At 46.7% G+C, this 24,884-nt stretch overlaps 5 protein-coding genes across 7 annotated transcripts in view; 4 read left to right on the forward strand and 1 right to left on the reverse strand.

The window, feature by feature from the left end:
- Nucleotides 1-24,884, reverse strand: part of LOC130373572 (peripheral plasma membrane protein CASK) — a 122,388-nt gene that overhangs the window by 41,693 nt on the left and 55,811 nt on the right. The window lies entirely within an intron of this gene.
- On the forward strand, nucleotides 170-1,755 carry LOC130373576 (probable G-protein coupled receptor 34). Its single transcript, XM_056580173.1, has 2 exons — nucleotides 170-848; nucleotides 962-1,755. Exons 1-2 carry the CDS (start codon nucleotides 253-255, stop codon nucleotides 1,443-1,445), a joined length of 1,080 nt encoding a protein of 359 aa, XP_056436148.1. The 5' UTR covers nucleotides 170-252; the 3' UTR covers nucleotides 1,446-1,755.
- LOC130373575 (probable G-protein coupled receptor 34) lies at nucleotides 5,925-7,643 on the forward strand. Its single transcript, XM_056580172.1, has 2 exons — nucleotides 5,925-6,762; nucleotides 6,876-7,643. Exons 1-2 carry the CDS (start codon nucleotides 6,149-6,151, stop codon nucleotides 7,357-7,359), a joined length of 1,098 nt encoding a protein of 365 aa, XP_056436147.1. The 5' UTR covers nucleotides 5,925-6,148; the 3' UTR covers nucleotides 7,360-7,643.
- On the forward strand, nucleotides 8,735-10,049 carry LOC130373571 (probable G-protein coupled receptor 34). Its single transcript, XM_056580167.1, has 2 exons — nucleotides 8,735-9,303; nucleotides 9,418-10,049. Exons 1-2 carry the CDS (start codon nucleotides 8,738-8,740, stop codon nucleotides 9,881-9,883), a joined length of 1,032 nt encoding a protein of 343 aa, XP_056436142.1. The 5' UTR covers nucleotides 8,735-8,737; the 3' UTR covers nucleotides 9,884-10,049.
- LOC130373573 (probable G-protein coupled receptor 34) lies at nucleotides 18,279-19,853 on the forward strand. Its single transcript, XM_056580171.1, has 2 exons — nucleotides 18,279-18,999; nucleotides 19,115-19,853. Exons 1-2 carry the CDS (start codon nucleotides 18,350-18,352, stop codon nucleotides 19,596-19,598), a joined length of 1,134 nt encoding a protein of 377 aa, XP_056436146.1. The 5' UTR covers nucleotides 18,279-18,349; the 3' UTR covers nucleotides 19,599-19,853.

The raw sequence follows: 24,884 nt of genomic DNA on the forward strand, positions 1-24,884 counted from the left end.
CCACCACCAGCACATGGGTCTAGACACCTTCCAGGGAAATTATCTCCTGGCAGACTTCAATAATCCATCGTCCAGAAGAACAATTTGATAGTGACTCATTGCAAAATGTGTTGTACATAAATGTTGTGGTTCATTTTAAACAAAACTGACTGAATGGTTGTTAGTTTTGCTCAATGGCTTGTCCAATTGTATTAACTTTTTTTGCCCATTCCTCAATAAATCAGAGGTGAAGAACCCAACAAGGACGACCTCATGAAGTCAAACATCCTCACCACAACGGCCATGATGGCTTTTCCTTTCATGAACTCCAGTGGCCCAGAGAGCCAGGTGTCGGTGGGTCCGTCCCCCGAGCCCGGCCCCTGTCCCTCGGACACCAGCTCCCTGCGGATCCCCCTGACGCTCTTCTACGCCCTCTTCGTCGTGCTCGGCCTGGCCGGGAACCTGCTGGCCCTGTGGGTGTTCCTGCGCGACCGCTCCAAGAAGGGCTCCGTGCGCGTGCTCCTGGTGAACGTGGCGCTGTCAGACCTGCTGCTGGTGGCCTGCATGGCCTTCAGGGTGTGGTACCACGGGGTGCGCGGGGAGCGCTGGGAGCTCGGCGCCACCATGTGTCACGCGGTGGGAAACTTCTTCTACATGAACATGTACATCAGCATCGTGCTGCTAGGGCTGATCAGCGTCGACCGCTACTTGAAGATCAGCCGAGGCGGGGTGCCGCTGCAGCGGCCCCGTGGTCTGGCGATGAGGTGCGGCTGGAGAACTGCCGCCTGCGCCCTCATCTGGGCCCTGGCGCTGGCCTTGACCCTGCTGCTGACCCTGCTCGGCGAGGAGACTCCCAAGGAGCTCAACAGGTCAATGTTAATCTTTGATGTAGCATTCTTCTTGGGGGGCCGGTCCCGCCTCCAAGTATGAGATCCTTGCTCGTTTGTGCCTCACGGTGGTCGTTGCTCTCTTGTCCTTCCAGGTGCTTCCAGTATAAGGCACACCAGCACTCCCAGTGGAAGGGCTACGTCAACCTCATAATGGTGGTCATCTTCTGGATCAGCTACGGCTGCATGGTGGTGTGCTACGTCAAGATCGCCTTCAAAATGCTGAGGACGTCCAAGGAGAAGCCCGACCTGCCCAACGCGGCCCGCTATGCCCGGACGGCCAAAAAGTCCTTCTTCATCCTCTTCCTCTTCACCGTGTGCTTCGCGCCCTACCAGATAGTGCGCGTCTTCTACACCGTCTCCCAGATGACCGACACATCCTGCTACTGGAAGGGAGTGGTCTACCAGGCCAAAGAGGTGACCCTGCTCTTCTCTGCACTCAACAGCTGCCTGGATCCCATCATGTACTTCCTGCTGTCGTCGTCCATGAGGAAGCAGGTGATGCGGTTGCTGGGCAGCGTCAGGCAGGACCGTCCCGAGACAGCCGTCGACCGGGCTGGTGGGCGTCTTCGGGAATAATACGGCTGACATTACAAGATGGGGAAGGGGAATGCCAGCGAGAATTGAAACCTATGTATATGTATTCCACAGCTACAACACAATTCGGATTTTTCTACTGGGGCATTCTACTCTGTTATTTCTGAACAGGAGAACGTTGCTATGGACACGTTTTCAACTTAAATATTTTCTTGCCGTTATATTTTTTGTCAAATTATTTTTATTAAACATGCATTAAAAATGATTATGAATGTATTATTTATTGGGAAATGTATGAAGAAATAAACACTTGAATGTTTCCTAAATATTGAGATTTTATTTGAAAATGACCCAAGGGATCAATCGTTTTTTAGAATGATTTTGTCTACAGCACAAAGAGAGGCAGAGCAAATTTGAAGGTCTCGTGTGGCTTTTTACCACCAAGCCAGCTGGCCACATCAACAGCACCACCCCTAGGCACAAAGACGTTGCACTCCGCAATAACGTTTGTTATTGCGGAGCACCCCCCACTGGAATGGAGGTGAAAATAATGAAAGAGCCAGATACGGGCAGAGAAAATATTTTCTAAACCAAATACTACTCTGATACACTGTGGCCACTACAACATGCAATACTGGCTTCTTTGGTTACATTTTCGCCAATAGCTAATTTCAATTATCTTATAAAAAAAACATGTGATCATCAAGATCAGAGTTTGCAGAGATGACAGATAAGAACAGAACAGTCAAGAGAAACATTTCACAAAATTCAACCATCTGATAGGAAGTTGGTAACATGTTTGTGGTCATGGGGGAGAAATGCGCACTGGAAATGACTGTAGCAGAATGAGATCAGGAAACCTCATGAATCAGAAGGACGTGGTACCTCCCTGACTAAGCAACCTCCCGTGTTCAAAGTGTCATAGTCCAAGAACATAACGGAAGAGTGCTCAAAGGAGAACTGCTAAGGTGGATGAGCACCATCGGGTAAGTACGTCTCCGATCTACCTTTGTTTGAAGTATGACGTTTTGGTGTGTGTCACCCTGAGTGTGCTTATGTATTGCCCTAAGAGGCAATAGTGGAACTTTACGATACAGTATACTTCTGTATTCACTAGGGATGGGAATTGATAAGAATTTAATGATTCAGATTCCAATTCTGCTTATCGATCCGATTCCTTATCGATTCTCATTGGCTGAGAAAATAAGTAGGGCCTACAAATTTGTTTGTTTGTATTAACTCTCTTTAATATCTGATCAGAAGTGCGTCTAGTATTAGGAAATAGTACATTTTCACATTAATTAGTCTAGACCAAAAAAAGATATGTTTGGCTTTTTGAGCCCAAATGCCATCATTATGTGCCATAAAACTGAAAACACAGACTGAAAACAGTCAAGTAAGAGCTTGTGTCTTTTTTAATATTAACAGTGCTCATTTGCATTTAAATTGTAACAAAATTCAACTGGCATAAAAAAAACAAAGAAGACTTCTGTAAAGAGACGGTGGATCGTTATATAAGGTAATGACGTTACTAATTTTTAACACATTTGAATTCAGTTACGAATAAATTCCACATTATATATTCATACCCTTTATTAGTGGTGGCTGGTGGAATTTATTTGAGGGGGGGCTGAACGTTTGCATTCCAAACCCCTGTAGGGGGGTCTGGGGGCATCCTCCCCCACAAGATTTTTTTGTGATTTTCACAAACAAACGAAGCATTCTGGTGCATTCTGACTAAATAGTAAAGGCAAAAAAAGAACATTTACTTACAAAGTCGAATGGGGCCAGGGAACTACGTTTTAAGTAAATTTTTTGCCTTGTAGAAATCAGCAACATTAAGAGTGCAGATACATCAACAATAACTTTGAATTACACACAAGGTAACATATTCTCTCTCTCTCTCTCTCTCTCTGAGAGTGAGAGTGAGAGTGAGAGAGTGAGAGAGAGAGAGAGATAATGGGTGACGGCCAAGCCATTGTGTTGGTAAACGTCACTCATAAATATATCTACAGTCCATTAGTATGCATTTAGACAAATACATGAAATATGAATTCCACAAAATTCATGTAAATGTGCAAACTTTTGTGTGTGGTTGTTGAAGACACACTTAAGGCATGATACCAACATAGGTTGGTATCTACATAGGACTACATAGAGGACTACATACAGTACAATATGCACACTGAAGGCCTGATGCCACCATAGGTTTGCAGAGGACTATATACAGTATGTACACTGAATAGGTTTACAGAGGACTATATACAATATGCACACTGAAGGCCTGATGCCACCATGTTTGCAGAGAACTATATACAGTACACTTGAAAGGGGTGGGGGGAGGTTGTGAGGGTCTGCAACCAGTGTCCATCTCAAGGGAAATACAGGCTAGTGGAATAAATAGAAGTTGCCTACCTCTAGCATGGCTAGCTTCACACAGTTGTTCATATGCACTCTTGCTCGCTTGTGTTTTTTTTATCCGTTTTTTTTTTTTTTTTTTTGACAGATGTTACAGGTCTGTCAACCATGTCTGTGTCCACGAACTATCACACGCACTTATTTTAAAAAGTATACAAGGAAAGCAAAAAATTGCATTGGCATGACCACAGCTAGTTAGCCAAGCCTGAACCAAACTCTGGAAAAACTTCTCTTGTAGGCTCTATCCTTTTCTCTTGCTTGTTGGGTTATGTTCACTTCTGGCTTTTTCTTTTACTTGCAATTTATCTGCAAATGTTCTTCTTTCGAAGGGATTCATAAGCAAAGACTTAACTGAATTTGGGGCTAGCTGAACTCACAGGGAAACAGTGGTAGCAGTACTCAAAGTCGCCATCTTGCTGGTCTCTGAGGTAATGGCAAATGCGCGGTTACGCGCAGTGGACGGTGCACTGCGCTTGGGGCTATATCTTGAGCGCCCCAAAGCCATACAATTCGACGACGCTGATTGGCGAAATGATGTACTATTCTGCCTAGCAACGGGGGAACCATTGGCTCACAATTCAGGCATGTGGGGCTGAGCGAACTGCGCCCCACGGAAGACATCACCAAAATGAACGTTGAACATGTAGGCCTAAGTGAATGAAGATTTAATGATGGGGTATTCTAAAGATATTCTAAAGTAAATGCATTATTCGAATGCAATTAAAATAGATTAATTCTCAAAATGAGAAGATTATTAAAAAAAATATATAGGATATTTAAAAAAGATAAGATGTCCGGTCGGCGGGAGGGCGGCGCCCCAGCGCCCTCTATAGGCGAGCCGCCACTGCCCTTTATACTACCCAAATTACTATATAGCACTGTTATTATAAATATATATATATACACACACACACACATATACATACACACACACACTCGACATTAATAACAGATCGCGTCCCGATAGCTCCGCTGCTGCTTGACTCACTTGCGTCGCTAGTTAGTAGTGTATCAAACACGCAACAATCCTGCAAATGATTTGCATGCTTTGTAGCCAAATGTTTCTGCATATTGGAGGTAGTTCCCCCCCTTTGACGAAATGGAAACGTTACAATTGTTGTCTTTTCGCGTCAAATACAACCAAGCTTTAGAGCGCTTCCGCCTCGGCGCCATGCTTGCTGCGTTCTGAACCAAAAGAAAGCAGCGCGTGTGTGACGTTGTGACGCATTTGGAACGGCCGGAACCGATAATCGGGATCGTTAAGCAGGCATGCTAACAATTCCAAGGAATTGGTTCACTGTGAACCGGTTCTGAACAAGACCCGGTTCTCGATTCCCATCCTTAGTATTCTCTGATCCTTGTACGTGGTGCTCAGGAAGCTTTGGTTATGAATCATCAGTTTTTACAAAGTGCTACTCTTTGGAGAGCGCTGCGGGACTCAGGGCCACCAAGTTCTAGACTGGGTACCCCCAGCCCGTTCTGCTGGCGATTTGAATTCCCCCTCAGAAGGGTCTGGAGAAGAGCAATGTATTTCTTTCTGCTTCCGATACGTTTTTGCGGGAGCTAATCACCAAGCTGGCTTCTCCCCCGGCGCGCTATTGGCTGGTATAACACAGGGATGACAGGGAGGCGACAGCAAGCAGCAGAGTCAGTTGAAGTAGGCCCGTTGATCACAACTCTTGTGCTGAAGAAAATGACAGCAGACTCTCAAAACGAACGTGCAATCTACGATTGATCTAGGCCAGTTCCACAAATGTACGACAACAATCAGTGAAGCAAAATAACCCAGTGCTTCCGTTCTTACACAGAGCGATGGAGAACTCACGCCCCCAAGATCAGATAACCCCAACAACCCGCCCCTTTATCTCTCAACCAATCAGAAACGTTTTGGTGTATAACCAGGACCAAAACACAGTGTGCATATCCACCTATCAGGCATGCTCATATCTGCTGTTCTGTGGCTTTTTGCCGCCCCGCTCCATCCCCTTCCCCTTCACACTACATTCGTCCCCCTCAGTAGGAGATCCTGTCCTCCAGGGCAGGATCTCCAGTCAACCTCACCACCACCACCACCACCACCACCAGCACATGGGTCTAGACACCTTCCAGGGAAATTATCTCCTGGCAGACTTCAATAATCCATCGTCCAGAAGAACAATTTGATAGTGACTCATTTCAAAATGTGTTGTACATAAATGTTGTGGTTCATTTTAAACAAAACTGACTGAATGGTTGTTAGTTTTGCTCAATGGCTTGTCCAATTGTATTAACTTTTTTTGCCCATTCCTCAATAAATCAGAGGTGAAGAACCCAACAAGGACGACCTCATGAAGTCAAACATCCTCACCACAACAGCCATGATGGCTTTTCCTTTCATGAACTCCAGTGGCCCAGACAGCCAGGTGTCGGTGGGCCCGTCCCCCGAGCCCGGCCCGCATTGTCCCTCGGACACCAGCTCCATGCGGATCCCCCTGACGCTCTTCTACGCCCTCTTCGTCGTGCTCGGCCTGGCCGGGAACCTGCTGGCCCTGTGGGTGTTCCTGCTCGACCGCTCCAAGAAGGGCTCCGACAAGAAGGCCTCCGTGGACGTGCTCCTGGTCAACGTGGCGCTGTCAGACCTGCTGCTGGTGGCCTGCATGGCCTTCAGGGTGTGGTACCACGGGGTGCGCGGGGAGCGCTGGGAGCTGGGCGCCACCATGTGTCATGTGGTGCACAACTTGTTCGCCATGAACATGTTCATCAGCATCGTGCTGCTGGGGCTGATCAGCGTCGACCGTTACGTGAAGATCAGCCGAGGCGGGGTGCCGCTGCAGCGGCCCCGCGGTCTGCCGATGAGGTGCGGCTGGAGAACTGCCGCCTGTGCCCTCATCTGGGCCCTGGCGCTGGCCTTTACCCTGCTGATGACCCTGCTCGGCGAGGAGACTCCCAAGGAGCTCAACAGGTCAGTGTTAATCTCTGATGTAGCGTTCTTCGTGGGTGACCGGTCACCCCTCTCAGTATTAGATCCTCTCTCGTTCGTGCGTCACGGTGGTCGTTGTCCTCTTGTCCTTCCAGATGCTTCCAGTATAAGTCACTCCAGCACTCCAAGTGGAAGGGCTACCGCAACCTCATAATGGTGGTCGTCGTCTGGATCAGCTACGGCTGCATGGTGGTGTGCTACGTCAAGATCGCCTTCAAGCTGCTGAGGACGTCCAAGGAGAAGCCCGACCTGCCCAACGCGGCCCGCTATGCCCGGACGGCCAAAAAGTCCTTCTTCATCCTCTTCCTCTATACCGTGTGCTTCTTGCCCCACCACATAGTGCGCGTCTTCTACATCGTCACCCAGATCACCGACACGTCCTGCTACTGGAGGGGCGTGGTCTACCAGGCCAAAGAGGTGGCCCTGCTCTTCTCTGCACTCAACAGCTGCCTGGATCCCATCATGTACTTCCTGCTGTCGTCGTCCATGAGGAAGCAGGTGATGCGGTTGCTGGGCAGCGTCAGGCAGGACCTTCCCGAGACAGCCGTTGACCGGGCTGGTGGGCGTCTTCGGGAATAATACGGCTGACATTACAAGATGGGGAAGGGGAATGCCAGCGAGAATGGAAACCTATGTATATGTATTCCACAGCTACAACAGAATTCTTATTTTTCTACTGAGGCATTCTACTCTGTAATTTCTGAACAGGAGAACGTTGCTATGGACACGTTTTCAACTGTTAAATATTTTCTTGCCGTTATATTTTGTGTCAAATTATTTTTTATCAAACATGCATTAAAAATGATTATGAATGTATTATTTATTGGGAAATGTATGAAGAAATAAATACTTGAATGTTTCCTAAATATTGAGATTTTATTTGAAAATGACCCAAGGGATCAATCGTTTTTTAGAAGGATTTTGTCTACAGCACAAAGAGAGGTAGAGCAAATATGAAGGTCTCTTGTGGCTTTTTACCACCCAGCCAGTTGGCTACATCAACAGCACCACCCCTAGGCACAAAGACAAACGTTGAGGGGGTTTTGTTATTGCGGAGCGCCCCCCACTGGAATGGAGGTGAAAATAACGAAAGAGCCAGATACGGGCAGAAAAAATATTTTCGAAACCAAATACTGCTCTGATACACTGTGGCCACTACAACATGCAATACTGACTTCGTTGGTTACATTTTCGCCAATAGCTCATTTGAATTATCTTATTACAAACCATGTGATCATCAAGATCAGAGTTTGTGAAATGATAGATAAAAAACAGAACAGTCAAGAGAAACATTTCACAAAATTCAACCATCTGATAGGAAGTTGGTACCATCTTTTTGGTCATGGGGGAGAAATGCGCACTGGCAATGACTGTCGCAGAATGAGAAGGAAACCTCATGAATCAGAAGGAAATGGAACCTCCATTTCTGTCTAAAGCCACTTCCCGTGTTCATAGTCCGAGAACAGAACGGAAGAGTGCTCAAAGGAGAACTGCTAATGTCGATGACAACCGGTCGGGTAAGTACGACTCCGATCTTCCTTTGTTTAAAGTATAACGTTTTGGTGTGTATCTCCCCGAGTGTGCTCATGTAATGTTCTTAGAGTCAATAGTGGCACCTTACCAATACAGTATACTGATGTATTCTCTGATGCTTGTACGCGGTGCTCAGTAAACTTTGGTGATTGTCAGTTTTCACAAAGTGCTACTCTTCGGAGAGCGCTGCGGGACTCAGGGCCGCCCAGTTCTAGACTGGGTGCCCCAGGCCCGTTCTGCCGGCCATTGGAGTCGTGTCAATAAATGTTGCGGTTCATTTTATACTAGTCTCTGACTGAATGGTTGTTAGCTTTGCTCAATTGCTTGTCCCATTTTTTTTTCTTTGCCCATTCCTCCATCAATCAGAGGTGGAGAACCCAACAAGGACGACCTCATGAAGTCAAACATCCTCACCACAACGGCCATGATGGCTTTTCCTTTCATGAACTCCAGTGGCCAAGACAGCCAGGTGTCTGTGGGTCCGTCCCCCGAGCCCGGCCCCTGTTCCTTGAACACCAGCTCCCTGCGGATCCCCCTGACGCTCTTCTACGCCCTCTTCGTCGTGCTCGGCCTGGCCGGGAACCTGCTGGCCCTGTGGGTGTTCCTGCGTGACCGCTCCAAGAAGGCCTCCGTGGACGTGCTCCTGGTCAACGTGGCGCTGTCAGACCTGCTGCTGGTGGCCTGCATGGCCTTCAGGGTGTGGTACCACGGGGTGCGCGGGGAGCGCTGGGAGCTGGGCGCCACCATGTGTCACGTGGTGGGAAACTTCTTCTACATGAACATGTACATCAGCATCGTGCTGCTGGGGCTGATCAGCGTCGACCGCCACGTGAAGATCAGCCGAGGCGGGGTGCCGCTGCAGCGGCCCCGCGGTCTGGCGATGAGGTGCGGCTGGAGAACAGCCGCCTGCACCATCATCTGGGCCCTGGCGCTGGCCGGTACCCTGCTGATGATCCTGGTCTCCGAGAAGACTACGAAAGAGCTCAACAGGTCAGTGTTAATCTCTGTGATGTAGCGTTCTTCTTAAGGGAACGGTCCCCACTCTAAGCAGGTGATCCTCGCTCGTTTGTGCGTCACGTGGTCGTTGCTCTCTTGTCCTTCCAGATGCTTCCAGTATAAGGTATTCCAGCACTCCAAGTGGAGGGGCTACGTCAACCTCTTGCTGGTGGTCATCTTCTGGATCAGCTACGGCTGCATGGTGGTGTGCTACGTCAAGATCGCCTTCAAGCTGCTGAGGACGTCCAAGGAGAAGCCCGACCTGCCCAACGCGGCCCGCTATGCCCGGACGGCCAAAAAGTCCTTCTTCATCCTCGTCCTCTTCACCGTGTGCTTCGTGCCCTACCACATAGTGCGCGTCTTCTACATCATCACCCAGATGACCGACACATCCTGCTACTTGAGGGGTGTGGTCTACCAGGCTAACGAGGTGGCCCTGCTGTTCTCTGCGCTCAACAGCTGCCTGGATCCCGTCATGTACTTCCTGCTGTCGTCACCCATGAGGAAGCAGGTGATGCGGTTGCTGGGCAACGTGATGCGGGTGTGGGAAGCCGGGGCTAGTGGCAGCAGCTAGTGTCGAGCAGGGTTCGGGCTCAGGCAGGACCGTCCTGAGACAGCAGTCGACTGGCCTGGTGGGCGTCTTCGGGAACAATATGGATGACATTACGAGCCAGCCATAAGATGGCGAAGGGCAAAGCCAGAAAGAATTGAAACGTCTGTTTATGTATTCCACAGCTTTGTTGAACACAATTCGAATTGTTCCTCTAAGGCAGGCTACTTTCTGTTATTTCTAAACAGGAGGACGTTGCCATGGACATGGTTTCAACAGTTCAATATTTTCTTGACATTATATTCTGTGTCAAATTATTTTTATTAGACATTTATTAAAAATGATTATGAATGTGTTATTCATTGGGAATGTATCAATGTATTATTTATTGGGAAATTTAAGAAGAAAGAAACACGTAAATGTTTCCTATTATGTTATATGAAAATCCATCGTTTTCTAGAATGATTCTGTCTACAGCCCAAAAAGAGAGGCAAAGCAAATTTGAGTACTGGTCCTTTGTGGATTTTTACTAACCAGCCAGCTGGCCTGAGCGCATGGGCGTCAGTGTGGTTTGAAATGTGCAGGGGACAGAGACGCATTCGGAAGTACATTTGCAGAAGTGCTGGGTACAATGAGGATGCACTCTTTTTTCATTAACAAGAGCCGTGTAATAATAAGTAAGGGATGATGTATAGAATGCCGCTCATTATCGGGAAAATAAGCCCAGACAGTGCGAACAGGACACCGACGCGCAGCGAAGGTGTCTTGCTTCCCACTGAAGGGGCTTAATTTCGATAATGACCGGCGACGTTCTCTACATTATCCCGGTTATTACACGGCTACGTGCCAAAACGAAAAAATTACTTCACATGGTGTGTCTTTTTACAATTTATTTGTTACCAGCATTCGTAGTGTTGATCAGCAGAGAAAATAGTCCGCCAAAGTCGTTGATGTTGCTTAGCATCCGAAGACGCTGGGGTTGAAAAGTTACCAGACTACTTGAGGAGTGATACCATAGACATCATAGGCAAAAAGTCCTTTGTTTTCCATGACAGCGGTCAATTATACTTAGCAACGGAAGTTGTGAAGAGCCCATGCAAGTGAACGGAGCGTTCCACGGCATTGAGAAGACCCGTGTAATAATTGAATAATTTCAATTAAAATATATTCTTTTATTTTATTATTTTATTAAGTGGTGGGTACAAAATTAATCATGACGAAATCTGGTAGGGACACGTCCCCGGCGTCCCCGGCGTAATCGACGCCTGACTGCACCACCCAAAGGCACACAGACAAACGTGGAGGAGGATTTTTTATCGGGGAGCGCCCCCTACTGGAATGGAGGTGAAAATACTGAAAGAGCCAGATACAGGCAGAACATTTTATTTTCTAAACCAAATACTACTCTGATACACTGTGGCCACTAAAACATGCTACAACATGAAGGGGAATGCCAGCGAGAATTGAAACGTCTATATATAAAGTCAAAGAAATTTAAAATCACCGCACACTGGTATACGCTGATAAGCTGATTGATTTTGTGAATGACGCGTATCGCTGTCGCTTCGTCAGGTTCACTCTTCAAATTCACATGACCCAGACAGGTGATTTACAGGGTCACATGATCTCACCAATTAGTGCAAGACACCACCAAATCTACACTCAAAGCTCACATATAATACAGTCAGAAGCTCACACATCACAAATAGCAATGTACACATATAGTACATGCAAGGTTCACATATCAATAACAATGTTCAAATTAAAGCACATATACTTTTAAGCTTTCATAGGGATAGGCTACACTTAAATATCCTGCTCACATATCATGAATAACAATGTGCAAATGTAGATGCTCAAACATCAGAAGATTTAAACTTTTACAAAAATATACTTAAATCCTGGAATTTATTGAGGTCATTGGGTTCGACTCTGTTTAATTCATGTATCCAGTAGGCCTCTCTCCTTGAAAGTTGTTTAATCAAGTTACGCCCTCGTGGGCTTGGTAGCACTCGCTCTACGGCAATGAATTTTAGAGAGGTGGCTGGTCCATGGTTATTTTCTTTATAATGTCTGGCAATGGCATAATCCATAATGCCATTTCTTATTGCCCCTTTATGTTCTGCAATTCTCAGTTTTAAATTATATTTGGTTTGACCGATTAATCAATCCACACAGGCATTGTTGAGCAAGCCAATTAGTCTTTGGGGTTTACATGTATGTAGAGCTCACCATATCCCTAATATTCTTCTTTGCTATTTTAAAACACAAGCGAGGTTTCAGAGATGATAAATTATTCAGACTGGGGTCACATTCTAAAAGTTCCCAGAGTATTCAGACACAAAATCACTCTACTATCCGAGTCTTTAGGTGTTAGGTTTAGTAGTAATTTACTGTATCTTTTGTAAGCGTTTTCAACTGCTTGGTCAATAAGTGTTTCATCATAGCCTCTTTGTCTAAAACGTTGGGACATTTCATGTACTTTAATTTCATTACCTTTTTCATTTCTATATAGTTCTTCTTAGTCTGACAAACTGACCATAAGGAATGTTCTTAATTTTATGCTCTGGTTGGAAAATAGATGCATGTAGAATTGTGTTGTTTTTCTGTAAATGGATGTTTCCAATTTCTTTTTGAAATTCACACTTATCACTAAATCCAAGAAATGTATTTTTTCCCCATTGTATTCCGTGGTGAAATTAAACAAGGGATATGTTCTTATTTATAAATTCATCTATCCACAAATACCAGAAAAAAATCATCAATAAACCTTTTAATAACAGAATGTCAGCAGCAAATGGATTGTTATTAAAAATATGTATCTTCCCACTGTCCCATGAACAAATTAGCATTATATGGTGCAAAAGGGGATCCCATGCTTGTTCCTTGAGTTTGTAAATAATATTTATTTTCAAACATGAAGTAGTTTGATCTTAAAGTAAACTCTGTTAATGACATTAGCAATTCCACAGCTTTGTTGAATACAATTTGGATTGTTCTACTAAGGCATTCTACTTTGTTATTTCTGAACAGGAGAACGGACACGGTATGGACACGGTATGGACACGGTTTCAACTGTAAATATTTTCTTGCCGTTATATTATGTGTCAAATCATTTTGATTAAACATTTATTTAAAACAATTATGAATGCATTATTTATTGGGAAATGTATGAAGAAAGAAACACGTTAATGTTTCCTTTATATTGAGATTTTTTTTGAAAAAGACTCAAGGGATCAATCGTTTTTTAGAATGATTCCGTCTACAGCATAAAGAGAGGCAGAGCAAATTTGAGTACAGGTTTCTTGTGGCTTTTTACTACCCAGCAAGCTGGCTGGCTACAGCACCAACCCTAGGCACAAAGACAAACGTGGAGGAGGATATGTTATTGCGGAGCACCCCCCACTGGAATAGAGGTGAAAATACTAAAAGAGCCAGATATGGGCAGAAAAATTATTTTCTAAACCAAATACTACTCTGATACACTGTGGCCACTACAACATGCAATACTGACATCTTTGGTTATATATTTGCCAATTTTCTAATTTCACTTATCTTATTAAAAAACATGTGATCATCAAGATCAGACTTTACAGAGATGACAGATAAGAAACAGAACAGTCAATAGAAACATTTCACAAAATTGTTGATGGAAGTTGGTTACATGTTTGTGGTCGTGGGGCAGAAAAACGCACTTGCAATGACTGCATCAGAATGAGATAAGTAAACCTCATTAACCAGAGGGACGTGGTACCACCCTTTCTGTCTAATGCAACCTCCCCTGTTCATAGTGTCATAGTCCGAGAACAGAACGGAAGAGTGCTCAAAGGAGAGCTGCTGAGGTGGATGACCACCGGTCGGGTAAGTACGTCTCCGATCTTCCTTTGTTTAAAGTATAACGTTCTGGTGTGCATCTCCCCGAGTGTGCTCATGTATTGTCCTTAGAGTCAATAGTGGCACCTTACCAATACAGTATACTTCTGTATTCTCTGATGCTTGTACGCGGTGCTTAGTATACTTTGGTGATGAATTGCAGTTTTTCCCAAAGTGCTACTCTTCGGGGAGCGCTGCGGGACTCAGGGCCGCCCGTTCTAGACTGGGTACCCCCAGCCCGTTCTAGACTGGGTACCCCCAGCCCGTTCTAGACTGGGTACCCCCAGCCCGTTCTAGACTGGGTACCCCCAGCCCGTTCTGCCGGCCATTTGACCACTCCCTGCAGAAGGGTCTGGAGAAGAGCAATACATTTCTTTCTGCTTCCGATACGTTTTTGCGGGAGCCAATCGGCAAGCTGGCTTCCCCCCTGGCGCGCTATTTGCTGGTTTAACACAGGGACGACAGGGAAGCGACGGCAAGCAGCCAATTGAGTACAGAGTCAGTAGAACTAGACCCGTTGATCACACCTCTTGTGCTGAAAAACATGACGGCAGCTTCCCAAGACCAACGTGCAATCTACGATTGATCCTGGTCTGGCAATAGCCAGGCTTGCCCAGTTGCAAAAATGTACTACCGCATTCAGTGAAGCGAAATACGGAGGGGTCCTGGGGGGCTCGACCCCACCGATTTACCCATGAGACCCCCTGAAAGCCTCAAAAGCGAAATTTGAGGGGGATCTCAAACTTTGTGAAAAAAATGACACGTTTTGAAATGTTGAATTGTTTACAAGCACACAATGTACAGTATTCCGAACTCAAAACGTTTATTCCCAAATATGTTATTTTTTGCCAAGCTGAGCCCTGTGAGCGTATGCAAATTAGCCATGTTCGCCAAACAGAAGAAAGACTTCATTTTGACAAGTCCTACTAAAAACGGCTAGCAAGCAAAAGCTAATCCAGAGTGCATCACTCACACACTTTGGGTCTATTCTAAATTAAGGTAAGAGGCTATCTTTTTAATCTTTGGAGTGACTGAATAGGGATGATAGAACTAATTGTTGTTCATAAGATGAGTGTGTGGGACTGTGCATGTCCTTTCCGGCTTCGGCATACTGCATGGTTATGAAGGCCTTGTGGTTGGTTGTGGTAGAATGATTGTTTACGTGCGTGCGAGAGCGAGAGAGAGACCGCGAGAGAGACAGAGCCCACCTGCCGTGGTGTCGTTTGATGTGAGCATGCCTGAGAGGTGTATATGTACACTGTGTTTTGGTCCTGTTTAAACACCAAAAGGTTCCTGATTGGTTGAGAGATGAAGGGGCGGGCTGATGGGGGTTATCTGATCAGGGGTGTGTGAGTTCTCCATCGCTATGTGTGAGAATGGAAGCACTGGGTTATTTTCAGTGTGCGAAATCGGGGGTCCCCATTCCCCGATTGTTGCGCAATACCGATCTGAATTTTCTCAATATGCAGTAGGCCAATAACATAACAAGATTTCAAGGATGAAAGCAATCACTCTATAGCCTAAATGACAACACACACACATTTAAATTGTAAACAAACTCCATGATAATTGACTCCATGATAGGTGCTCACAGCTGGCTACATCAACAGCACCACCCCTAGGCACAAAGACAAACGTGGAAGAGGATATGTTATGCGGAGCACCCCCCACTGGAATGGAGGTGAAAATAATGAAAGAGCCAGAAAAAATATTTTCTAAACCAAATACTACTCTGATACACTGTGGCCACTACAACATCCAATACTGACATCTTTGGTTATATATTTGCCAATATCTTATTTCACTTATCTTATTAAAAAACATGTGATCATCAAGATCAGACTTTACAGAGATGACAGATAAAAAACAGAACGGTCAATAGAAACATTTCACAAAATTGTTGATAGGAAGTTGGTTACATGTTTGTGGTCGTGGGGCAGAAATGCGCACTGGCAATGACTGCATCAGAATGAGATAAGTAAACCTCATTAACCAGAGGGATGTGGTACCTCCCTTTCTGTCTAATGCAACCTCCCCTGTTCATAGTGTCATAGTCCGAGAACAGAACGGAAGAGTGCTCAAAGGAGAGCTGCTGAGGTGGATGACCACCGGTCGGGTAAGTACGTCTCCGATCTTCCTTTGTTTAAAGTATAACGTTCTGGTGTGTATCTCCCTGAGTGTGCTCATTTAATGTTCTTTGAGTCAATAGTGGCACCTTACCAATACAGTATACTTCTGTATTCTCTGATGCTTGTACGCGGTGCTTAGTATACTTTGGTGATGAATTGCAGTTTTCCCAAAGTGCTACTCTTCGGGGAGGGCTGCGGGACTCAAGGCCGCCCGTTCTAGACTGGGTACCCCCAGTCAGTTCTGCCGGCCATTTGACTTCTCCCTGCAGAAGGGTCTGGAGAAGAGCAATACATTTCTTTCTGCTTCAGATACGTTTTTGCGGGAGCCAATCGGCAAGCTGGCTTCCCCCCCTGGCGCGCTATTTGCTGGTTTAACACAGGGACGACAGGGAAGCGACGGCAAGCAGCCAATTGCGTACAGAGTCAGTTTAACTAGACCCGTTGATCACACCTCTTGTGCTGAAAGAAATTACAGCAGCTTCCCAAGACAAACGTGCAATCTACGATTGATCCTGGTCTGGCAATAGCCTGGCTTGCCCAGTTGCAAAAATGTACTACCGCATTCAGTGACGCGAAATACGGGGGAGTCCGGGGGACTCGACCCCACCGATTTACCCATGAGACCCCCTGAAAGCCTCAAAAGTGAAATTTGAGGGGGGTCTCAAACTTTTTCAAAAATTACACATTTTGAAATGTTGAATTGTTTTTAAGTTCACCATGTCCAGTATTCCGAACTCAAAACATTTATTCCCAAATATGTTATTTTTTGCCAAGCTGAGCCCTGTGAGCGTATGCAAATTAGCCATGTTCGCCAAACAGAAGAAAGACTTCATTTTGACAAGTCATACTAAAAACGTCTAGCAAGCGAAAGCTAATCCAGAGTGTATCACTCACACACTTTGGGTCTATTCTAAATTAAGGTAATGGGCTATCTTTTTAATCTTTGGAGTGACTGAAAAGTGATGATAGAACTGATTGTTGTGCATAAGATGAGTGTGTGGGACTGTGCATGTCCTTTCCGGCTTCGGCATACTGCATGGTTATGAAGGCCTTGTGGTTGGTTGTGGTAGAGTGATTGTTTACGTGTGTGCAAGAGCGAGAGAGAGACCGTGAGAGAGAGAGCGCACCTGCCTTGGTGATGTTTTGCTTGTTGTGTTAAATGTTGTCAGCATCCGCTGTGGTTGGACAAATGTGGTTTGTCTATGTGTTCAATGATGTATCTGTCTGATCGTATTTGGTGTAGATGGATTGGTTAAATAATGTCAAACAATCGGTCATACTGCAGAATTTAATTTGCAAGTGCACTGATTGCGTGCCAGTCTCCGATAGGCTACACTTGAGGTGCGTCCAAAGTCGCAAACATAGGCGGACGTTATGAAACCTGTTAAGCGTGCCGATGTCTTCCAGCGTTCGCGAACATAGGCAAACTATCAGAAGACGTAGTTCTCCGCAAGCAGAAATGGATCACGGACTGCAAGATAGGTGCTCCCAGATGGAGATTAACCCTATAGGAAGAACTGTGAAACATTTAAACAATTCCCATGTCTATATTGAAAACAATAATTCCTTTCCTACACATAAATCAATAGAAAAATCGTTTCATATAGCCTATTTACACCCTAACTGATGTCTTGTGCATCCTAAAATGTGATCTGAACATGTCATCGCAGTAAGTGGGAACAACTTCGGTGACGTAGCCCTCTATTCTTGAATTGTCCTTAATTCCTTGTCTGCAGTAAACTTTCTACGAGATCAACAACGTCTAGACCTTCTTCTGTAAACTCGTCAATCATCATGGAGTTTGTTTACAATTTAAATGTGTGTGTGTTGTCATTTAGGCTATAGAGTGATTGCTTTCATCCATGAAATCTTGTTATGTTATTGGCCTACTGCATATTGAGAAAATTCAGATCGGTATTGCGCAACAATCGGGGCATGGGGACCCCCGATTTCGCACACTGAAAATAACCCAGTGCTTCCATTCTCACACATAGTGATGGAGTACTCATGCCCCCCTGATCAGATAACCCCCATCAGCCCGCCCCTTCATCTCTCAACCAATCAGGAACCTTTTGGTGTTTAAACAGGACCAAAACACAGTGTACATATACACCTCTCGGGCATGCTCACATCTGCCGTTTTGTGGCTTTTTGCCGCCCTCCTCCATCCCCTTCCCCTTCCCCTTCACGCTTCATCCGTCCCCCAAAGTAGTAGATTATGTCCTCCATGGCAGGATCTCAAGCCAACCCACCACCACCACCTGCGACTGCGACTAGACACCTTCAAGGGAAATGTATCTCCCGGCAGACTTTAATAGTCTTTAATCTGCCACAAGAACAACATGATAGTGACAAATTGCCAAATGTGTTGTGGTTCATTTTTAACACTAGTCTCTGACTGAATGGTTGTTAGTTTTGCTCAATTGCTTGTCCCATTTTATTTACTTTTTTCGCCCATTCCTCCTTCAACCAGAGGTGAAGAACCCAACATGGACGACCTCATGACGTCAAACATCCTCACCACAACGGCCATGATGGCTTTTCCTTTCCTAAACTCCAGTGCCCCAGAGAGCCAGGTGTCGGTGGGTCCGTCCCCCGAGCCCGGCCCCTGTTCCTTGGACACCAGCTCCCTGCGGATCCCCCTGACGCTCTTCTACGCCCTCTTTGTCGTGCTCGGCCTGGCCGGGAACCTGCTGGCCCTGTGGGTGTTCCTGCGCGACCGCTCCGACAAGAAGGGCTCCGACAAGAAGGCCTCCGACAAGAAGGCCTCCGTGGACGTGCTCCTGGTCAACGTGGCGCTGTCGGACCTGCTGCTGGTGCCCTGCCTGGCCTTCAGGGTGTGGTACCACGGGGTGCGCGGGGAGCGCTGGGAGCTGGGCGCCACCATGTGTCACATGGTCGGCCATTTCTTCTACATGAACATGTACATCAGCATCGTGCTGCTGGGGCTGATCAGCGTCGACCGCTACGTGAAGACCAGCCGAGGCGGGGTGCCGCAGCAGCGGCCCCTCGGTCTGGCAAAAAGGTGCGGCTGGAGAACTGCCGCCTGCACCATCATCTGGGCCCTGGCCTTTGCCTCGGTGATGGTGTCCCTGCTGTCGATCCTGCTCACCGAGGAGACTCCCAAGGAGCTCAACAGGTCAGTGTTAATCTCTGTGATGTAGCGTTCTTCTTGGGTGACCGGTCACCCCTCTAAGCATGAGATCCTCGCTCGTTTGTGCGTCACTGTGGTCGTTGCTCTGTAGTACTTCCAGATGCTTCCAGTATAAGGAGCTCCAGGACGCCAAGTGGAGGGGCTACCTCAACCTCATGCTGGTGGTCGTCGTCTGGATCAGCTACGGCTGCATGGTGGTGTGCTACGTCAAGATCGCCTTCAAGCTGCTGAGGACGTCCAAGGAAAAGCCCGACCTGCCCAACGCGGCCCTCTACACCCAGACGGCCAAAAAGTCCTTCTTCATCCTCGTCCTCTTTACCGTGTGCTTCGTGCCCTACCACATAGTGCGCGTCTTCTACATCATCACCCAGATGACCGAAACGTCCTGCTACTGGAAGGGAGTGGTCGACCAGGCCAACGAGGTGGCCCTGCTCTTCTCTGCGCTCAACAGCTGCCTGGATCCAGTCATGTACTTCCTGCTGTCGTCGTCCATGAGGAAGCAGGTGATGCGGTTGCTGGGCAACGTCAGGCAGGACCGTCCCGAGACAGCCGTCGACCGGGCTGGTGGGCGTCTTCGGGAATAATACGGCTGACATTACAAGATGGGGAATGGGAATGCCAGCGAGACTTGAAACCTATGTATATGTATTCCACAACTTTGTTGAACACAATTCGGTTTGTTCTACTAAGACAGGGGTTTTCAAATTGGGTGAATGTGAGCCTCCCCTTAGAGTAGGTAAGGACAGCCGAGCAATTCTTTGCAACAGCAAATCATTTCCAACTTCATGCAGGCCTAATTGAGGCTACTTTTAAAATCACTGAACATCAGTAAGCCTATCCACAAGTCAACAAAACATGCTTAACATCAGTGTGCGAAATACCCGTGGATATTCGGGGGGTCCCCATCCCCCGATTGTTGCGCAATACGATCAAATTTTTCCCAATATGCAGTTGGCCAATAACATTACAATAATTCATGGATGCAAGCAATCAGTCCATAGCCTTCATAACAACACACACACAATCCGATATGCTATAGTAGCCTATTCGTAAAGCAACACTCTAGCCAATGCAGCCTCCTATGTCAGTACTGACATAGGAGGCTGCATTGGGTAGAGTTGTTTGGATGCACATTGTTTTATAACAAGGAGAGGCAAAGTTGTGCATTACAATGCAAAAACGACAATAATTGGCACCAATATGGCGCACTTAGAAGAGCAATCAACAACTGAATAAATGCCAGGTATAGCCTATCAGAGACTGGCACACAATCAGTGCACTTACAAATGAGAGCCTGCAGTATCACCGATCGTGTGACATTATTTAACCATCCCATCTCTCTCTCTCTCTCTGACAACAACTATCAACAAGGCCTTCATAACCATGCAGTATTTCGAAGCCGGAAAGGACATGCACGTGCACAGTCGCGCACACTCATTTTGTGCACAACAATCAGTTCTAACATCACAAAAATTCAATTTAATCTTCCATATCAGTGGGAACAATGAGACCTCGCTTTTGATGCCCAGGGGTGTTCGATGCTAAACTGACTCCGCCAGATGGATTGATTAGCATTTGCTCAGCAAATCCATCTAGGAACCTTCAATTGGAAAACTTTTGGGAAGGGGCGAAAATACTGGTTAGCTGAATGGATAAACCATCTGTCTATCACCACCTATGTTGGTGATAGACGGGCCAAATCAAACAATCAGATCAACGGAAGCCGCCATGTTGTATAGACTGAACAGTCGCTTCTCGTTGCGTCACACCTAAACCCGCCTCAAAACCAACGCTGATGGGCCGGTCATTTAGCGATGGGCTCCAAATTTTTTCCATCGCAGGTTACCAGACTGATCTGCGAGTAAATACAATGGAGCTCGCGAGATCAGGATGGTCTCACGAGGCTAGTTCGATGCGGGGTTGCACTCCAGGGAGAAATAAACGCAAGTCGTCCTTCACCTGCAGCCTCGTTCTGTATTTGTTTTTAATCAGGATCAGTGCGGAAGACCCACACTCACACAAGTAGATGGAGGTGAAGACGAATAGGACTTACATAGCCTTAGTGGAGATCTGGGGAACTCGCTCTCCACAGACAACCAGAAACACATTCAGGATCATATTTCCTTCGTTTTTTGCTGGGTCCTGTCTCCTCCCTTAATGCTGACTTCTGTTGACTTCGGACAAGGAAACGATGCATTTTAAAACTAATACACGCACACACAATTACCGATATCAATAGAGCTGCATACAGATGTATATTTTTTCTTTGCTTGTCACGCCTCCCCTGTGGCTCTTTGGCGCCCCCCAGGGGAGGTGCGCCTCACCTATTGAAAACCGCTGTACAAAGGCATTCTACTTTGTTATTTCTGAAGAGGAGAACGTTGCTATGGAAACGGTTTCATCTGTTAAATATCTTCTTGCCGTTAAATTCTGTGTCACATCATTTTTATTAAACATTTATTAAAAACTTTTATGAATGTATTAATTATTTGGAATGTATTAATGCATTAGTTATTGGGAAATGTATGAAAAAAGAAACATTAACGTTTCCTATATATTGAGATTTTATTTGAAAATGACCCAAGGGATCAATCGTTTTTTAGAATGAGTCTGTAATTTGAGTCATGGTCTCTTGGTCTCTTCTGAAAGAGCCAGATACAGGCCGAAAAAAATTCTAAACCAAACACTACCCTGATACACTGTGGCCACTATAACATGTAATACTGCCGTCTTTGGTAATATATTTGCCAATAGCTAATTTTACTTATCTCATTAAAAACCATGTGATCATCAAGATCAGAGTTTGCAGAAATTACATAAAAACAGTCAACATAAATCTTCACGTAGCGTCGACCGCTACGTGAAGACCAGCCGAGGCGGGGTACCGCTAAGAGGTGCGACTGGAGAACTGCCGCCTGCGCCCTCATCCGGGCCCTGGCGCTGGCCTGGACCCTGCTGTTGACCCTGCTCGACGAGGAGACTCCCAAGGAGCTCAACAAGTCAGTGTTAAACTGTGAAGTAACGTCCTTCTTGGGGGACTGGTCCCCCCTCTAAGCATGAGATCCTCGCTCGTTTGTGCGTCACTGTGGTCGTTGCTCTGTAGTACTTCCAGATGCTTCCAGTATAAGGAGCTCCAGAACGCCAAGTGGAGGGGCTACCTCAACCTCATGCTGGTGGTCGTCTTCTGGATCAGCTAGACGGCCAACAAGTCCTTCTTCATCCTCGTCCTCCTCACCGTGTGCTTCGTGCCCCACCACATAGTGCGCGTCTTCTACATCATCACCCAGATGACCGAAACGTCCTGCTACTGGAAGGGCGTGGTCGACCAGGCCAACGAGGTGGCCCTGCTCTTCTCTGCGCTCAACAGCTGCCTGGATCCCGTCATGTACTTCCTGCTGACGTCGTCCATGAGGAAGCAGGTGATGCGGTTGCTGGGCAACGTCAGGCAGGACCGCCCCGAGACAGCCGTCCACCGGGCAGGTGGGCGTCATTCGGGAACAATACGGCTGGCATTACGAGCCAGACATTAGATGGTGAAGGGGAATTCCAGCGAGAATTGAAACGTCTGTATTCCACAGCTTTGTGGAACACAATTCGGATTGTTCTCCTAAGACATTCTATTTTCTATCATATCATAGAACGTTGCTATGGACACGGTTTCAACTGTTAAATATTTTCTTAGTTATATTTTGTGAAATCATTACTATTAAACATTTATTAAAAGTTATTTTGAATGTATTATTTATTGGGAATATATTTATGTATTATTTATTCGGGAATGTATGAAGAAAAACACTTGAATGTTTCCTATATATTGAGTTTTTATTTGAAAATGACCCGAGGGATCAATCGTTTTTTAGAATGATTCTATCTACAGCACAAAGAGAGAGGCAGAGCAAATTTGAGTGCTGGTCTCTCGTGGCTTTTTACTACCCAGCCATCTGGCTACAGCAACAGCACCAACCCTAGGCACACAGACAAACGTGGAGGAGGGTTTGTTATTGGGGAGCGCCCCCCACTGGAATGTAGCTGAAAATACTGAAAGAGCCAGATACAGGCAGAAAATTGCATTTTCTAAACCAAATACTACTCTGATACTGTGGGCCACTACAACATGCAATACTCAATACTTTGGTTAGATATATTTTTTGTCAATAGCCAATTTCACTTAACTTTTACAAACCATGTGATCATCAAAAGATCAGAAAAACCGTCTGATACGAAGTTGGTGACATGTTCATGGTCATGGGGAGAAATGCGATGACTATATCAGTATGAGATCAGGAAACCTCATTTACCACAAGGAAGCGACACCTCCCAGACTGTCTAAATATGTGTTCGTAGTCTAATAGTACGGAAACAGAACAGAAGGGTGCTCAAAGGAGAGCTGCTAAGTTGGACGACCACCGGTCGGGTAAGTACTTCTCCGATCTTACTTTGTTTAAAGTATGATGTTTTGGTGTGTATTTCCCTTAGTGTGCTCAAGTAACGGCCTTAGAGGTTATCGTGGCACCTTACCGATAAATCTACAACCGTATTTATGCAGTGATGGTAAACCCATTCAGGAAGCTCTGGTGATGAATCGTCAATTTTCAGTGCTACTCTTCTGAGAGTGCTGCGGGACACAGGGCTAGCCAGTTCCACAAATGTTCCACCGCATTTAATGAGGTCAAATAACCCAGTGCTTCGGTTCTCACACAGAGCGATGGAGAACACGCGCCCCCCGAATCACATATCCCCATCAGCCTCGCCGCCGCCGCCGCCGCTCGGCCTCTGCCCCGGCTCCGCCACCCTCATCGCCCTGCCCTGCCTCTACAGCATCCTCTTCCTCACCGGGTTGCCCGGCAACACGGTGGCCCTGTGGGTGTTCATGCGGCGCATCTCCGACCGCGCCCCCACCCAGGTGTACCTGAGCCACCTGAGCGCGTCCAACCTGCTGGTCTCCCTGACCGCGCCCTTTATGGCCGTGTACTACGTCCAGGCGGCCACCCGGCCCGCCGCCAGCCTCCTGTGTCAGCTGGTGCTGCACGGGGCCACGCCAATGCTCCACGTCAACATCCAGCTCAGCGTGGGCCTCCTTACCTGGGTGGCCCTCAGCCGCCTGGCCGCCCTCACCCGGTGCACGCCCGGCCACTTTGCCCAGCGCTGGTGTCCTGCCTTCTTGGACCGTCTGAGGAGGGCTTCCTTTGCCCGGAGGGTGTGCGTGGGTGCGTGGGTGCTGGTGGTCGGGGCCACCACTTTTGTGACCCTGTATTACTCCCTGACGGAGACCCGGAGCGGTCGCGGCCCGGAGCCCGGTCGGGGAGGAGGGGCGAACCACAGCCGGGTGTCAGGCGATAAGGAGGAAGAGGAAGTTGCGCTGTGTTTCAGCCCAGCCACAGAGCTGGGTGGAGTTCTGTCCAAAGTCGGCCAAGTGATCACTATCACGCTGTTCTTTGCGTGTTTCCTGCTGGTGCTGCTGTGCTACGTGCTGCTGTTGGATCACGTCAGACGTGCGCGACGCAACATCCAAATGGCCTCCACCCAGGGCCTGCTTCGAAGGGTGTTCCGCAACATCATGGTCATCAAGGTGCTTCTAAATCAATGACGTTGCAGATAGAAAGAACGTGATTCTATCATCATTGAGGACATTATTACGATATTATTACAATATTATCAATATTTCTCAAGAAAGGAATAGATCAGATCTTTTCTCCGGCGCCAACCATAAATAACTTTGAGTTTGTTTCTCCCAGATGGTGCTAATCTTTTGCTTGCTACCGTACAATGTCTACAAGGCCATTTTCATCTCCCTGGTCATTGATCGAGGTCTTTATTCCTACAGCGCTAGTCAAAAGACCCAGCACTGCCATCCATTCTCCAGCCTTATT

The sequence above is a fragment of the Gadus chalcogrammus genome, chromosome 20 (genome assembly GCF_026213295.1).
Source record: "Gadus chalcogrammus isolate NIFS_2021 chromosome 20, NIFS_Gcha_1.0, whole genome shotgun sequence".
Lineage (NCBI taxonomy): Eukaryota > Metazoa > Chordata > Actinopteri > Gadiformes > Gadidae > Gadus > Gadus chalcogrammus.

Coding starts and splice junctions, on each gene's coding strand:
- LOC130373576 (XM_056580173.1), top strand. CDS start 253: ATGAAGTCAAACATCCTCACCACAACGGCCATGATGGCTTTTCCTTTC. Junction 849..961: donor ACTCCCAAGGAGCTCAACAG/GTCAATGTTAAT, acceptor TTGTCCTTCCAG/GTGCTTCCAGTATAAGGCAC.
- LOC130373573 (XM_056580171.1), top strand. CDS start 18,350: ATGGACGACCTCATGACGTCAAACATCCTCACCACAACGGCCATGATG. Junction 19,000..19,114: donor ACTCCCAAGGAGCTCAACAG/GTCAGTGTTAAT, acceptor TAGTACTTCCAG/ATGCTTCCAGTATAAGGAGC.
- LOC130373575 (XM_056580172.1), top strand. CDS start 6,149: ATGAAGTCAAACATCCTCACCACAACAGCCATGATGGCTTTTCCTTTC. Junction 6,763..6,875: donor ACTCCCAAGGAGCTCAACAG/GTCAGTGTTAAT, acceptor TTGTCCTTCCAG/ATGCTTCCAGTATAAGTCAC.
- LOC130373571 (XM_056580167.1), top strand. CDS start 8,738: ATGATGGCTTTTCCTTTCATGAACTCCAGTGGCCAAGACAGCCAGGTG. Junction 9,304..9,417: donor ACTACGAAAGAGCTCAACAG/GTCAGTGTTAAT, acceptor TTGTCCTTCCAG/ATGCTTCCAGTATAAGGTAT.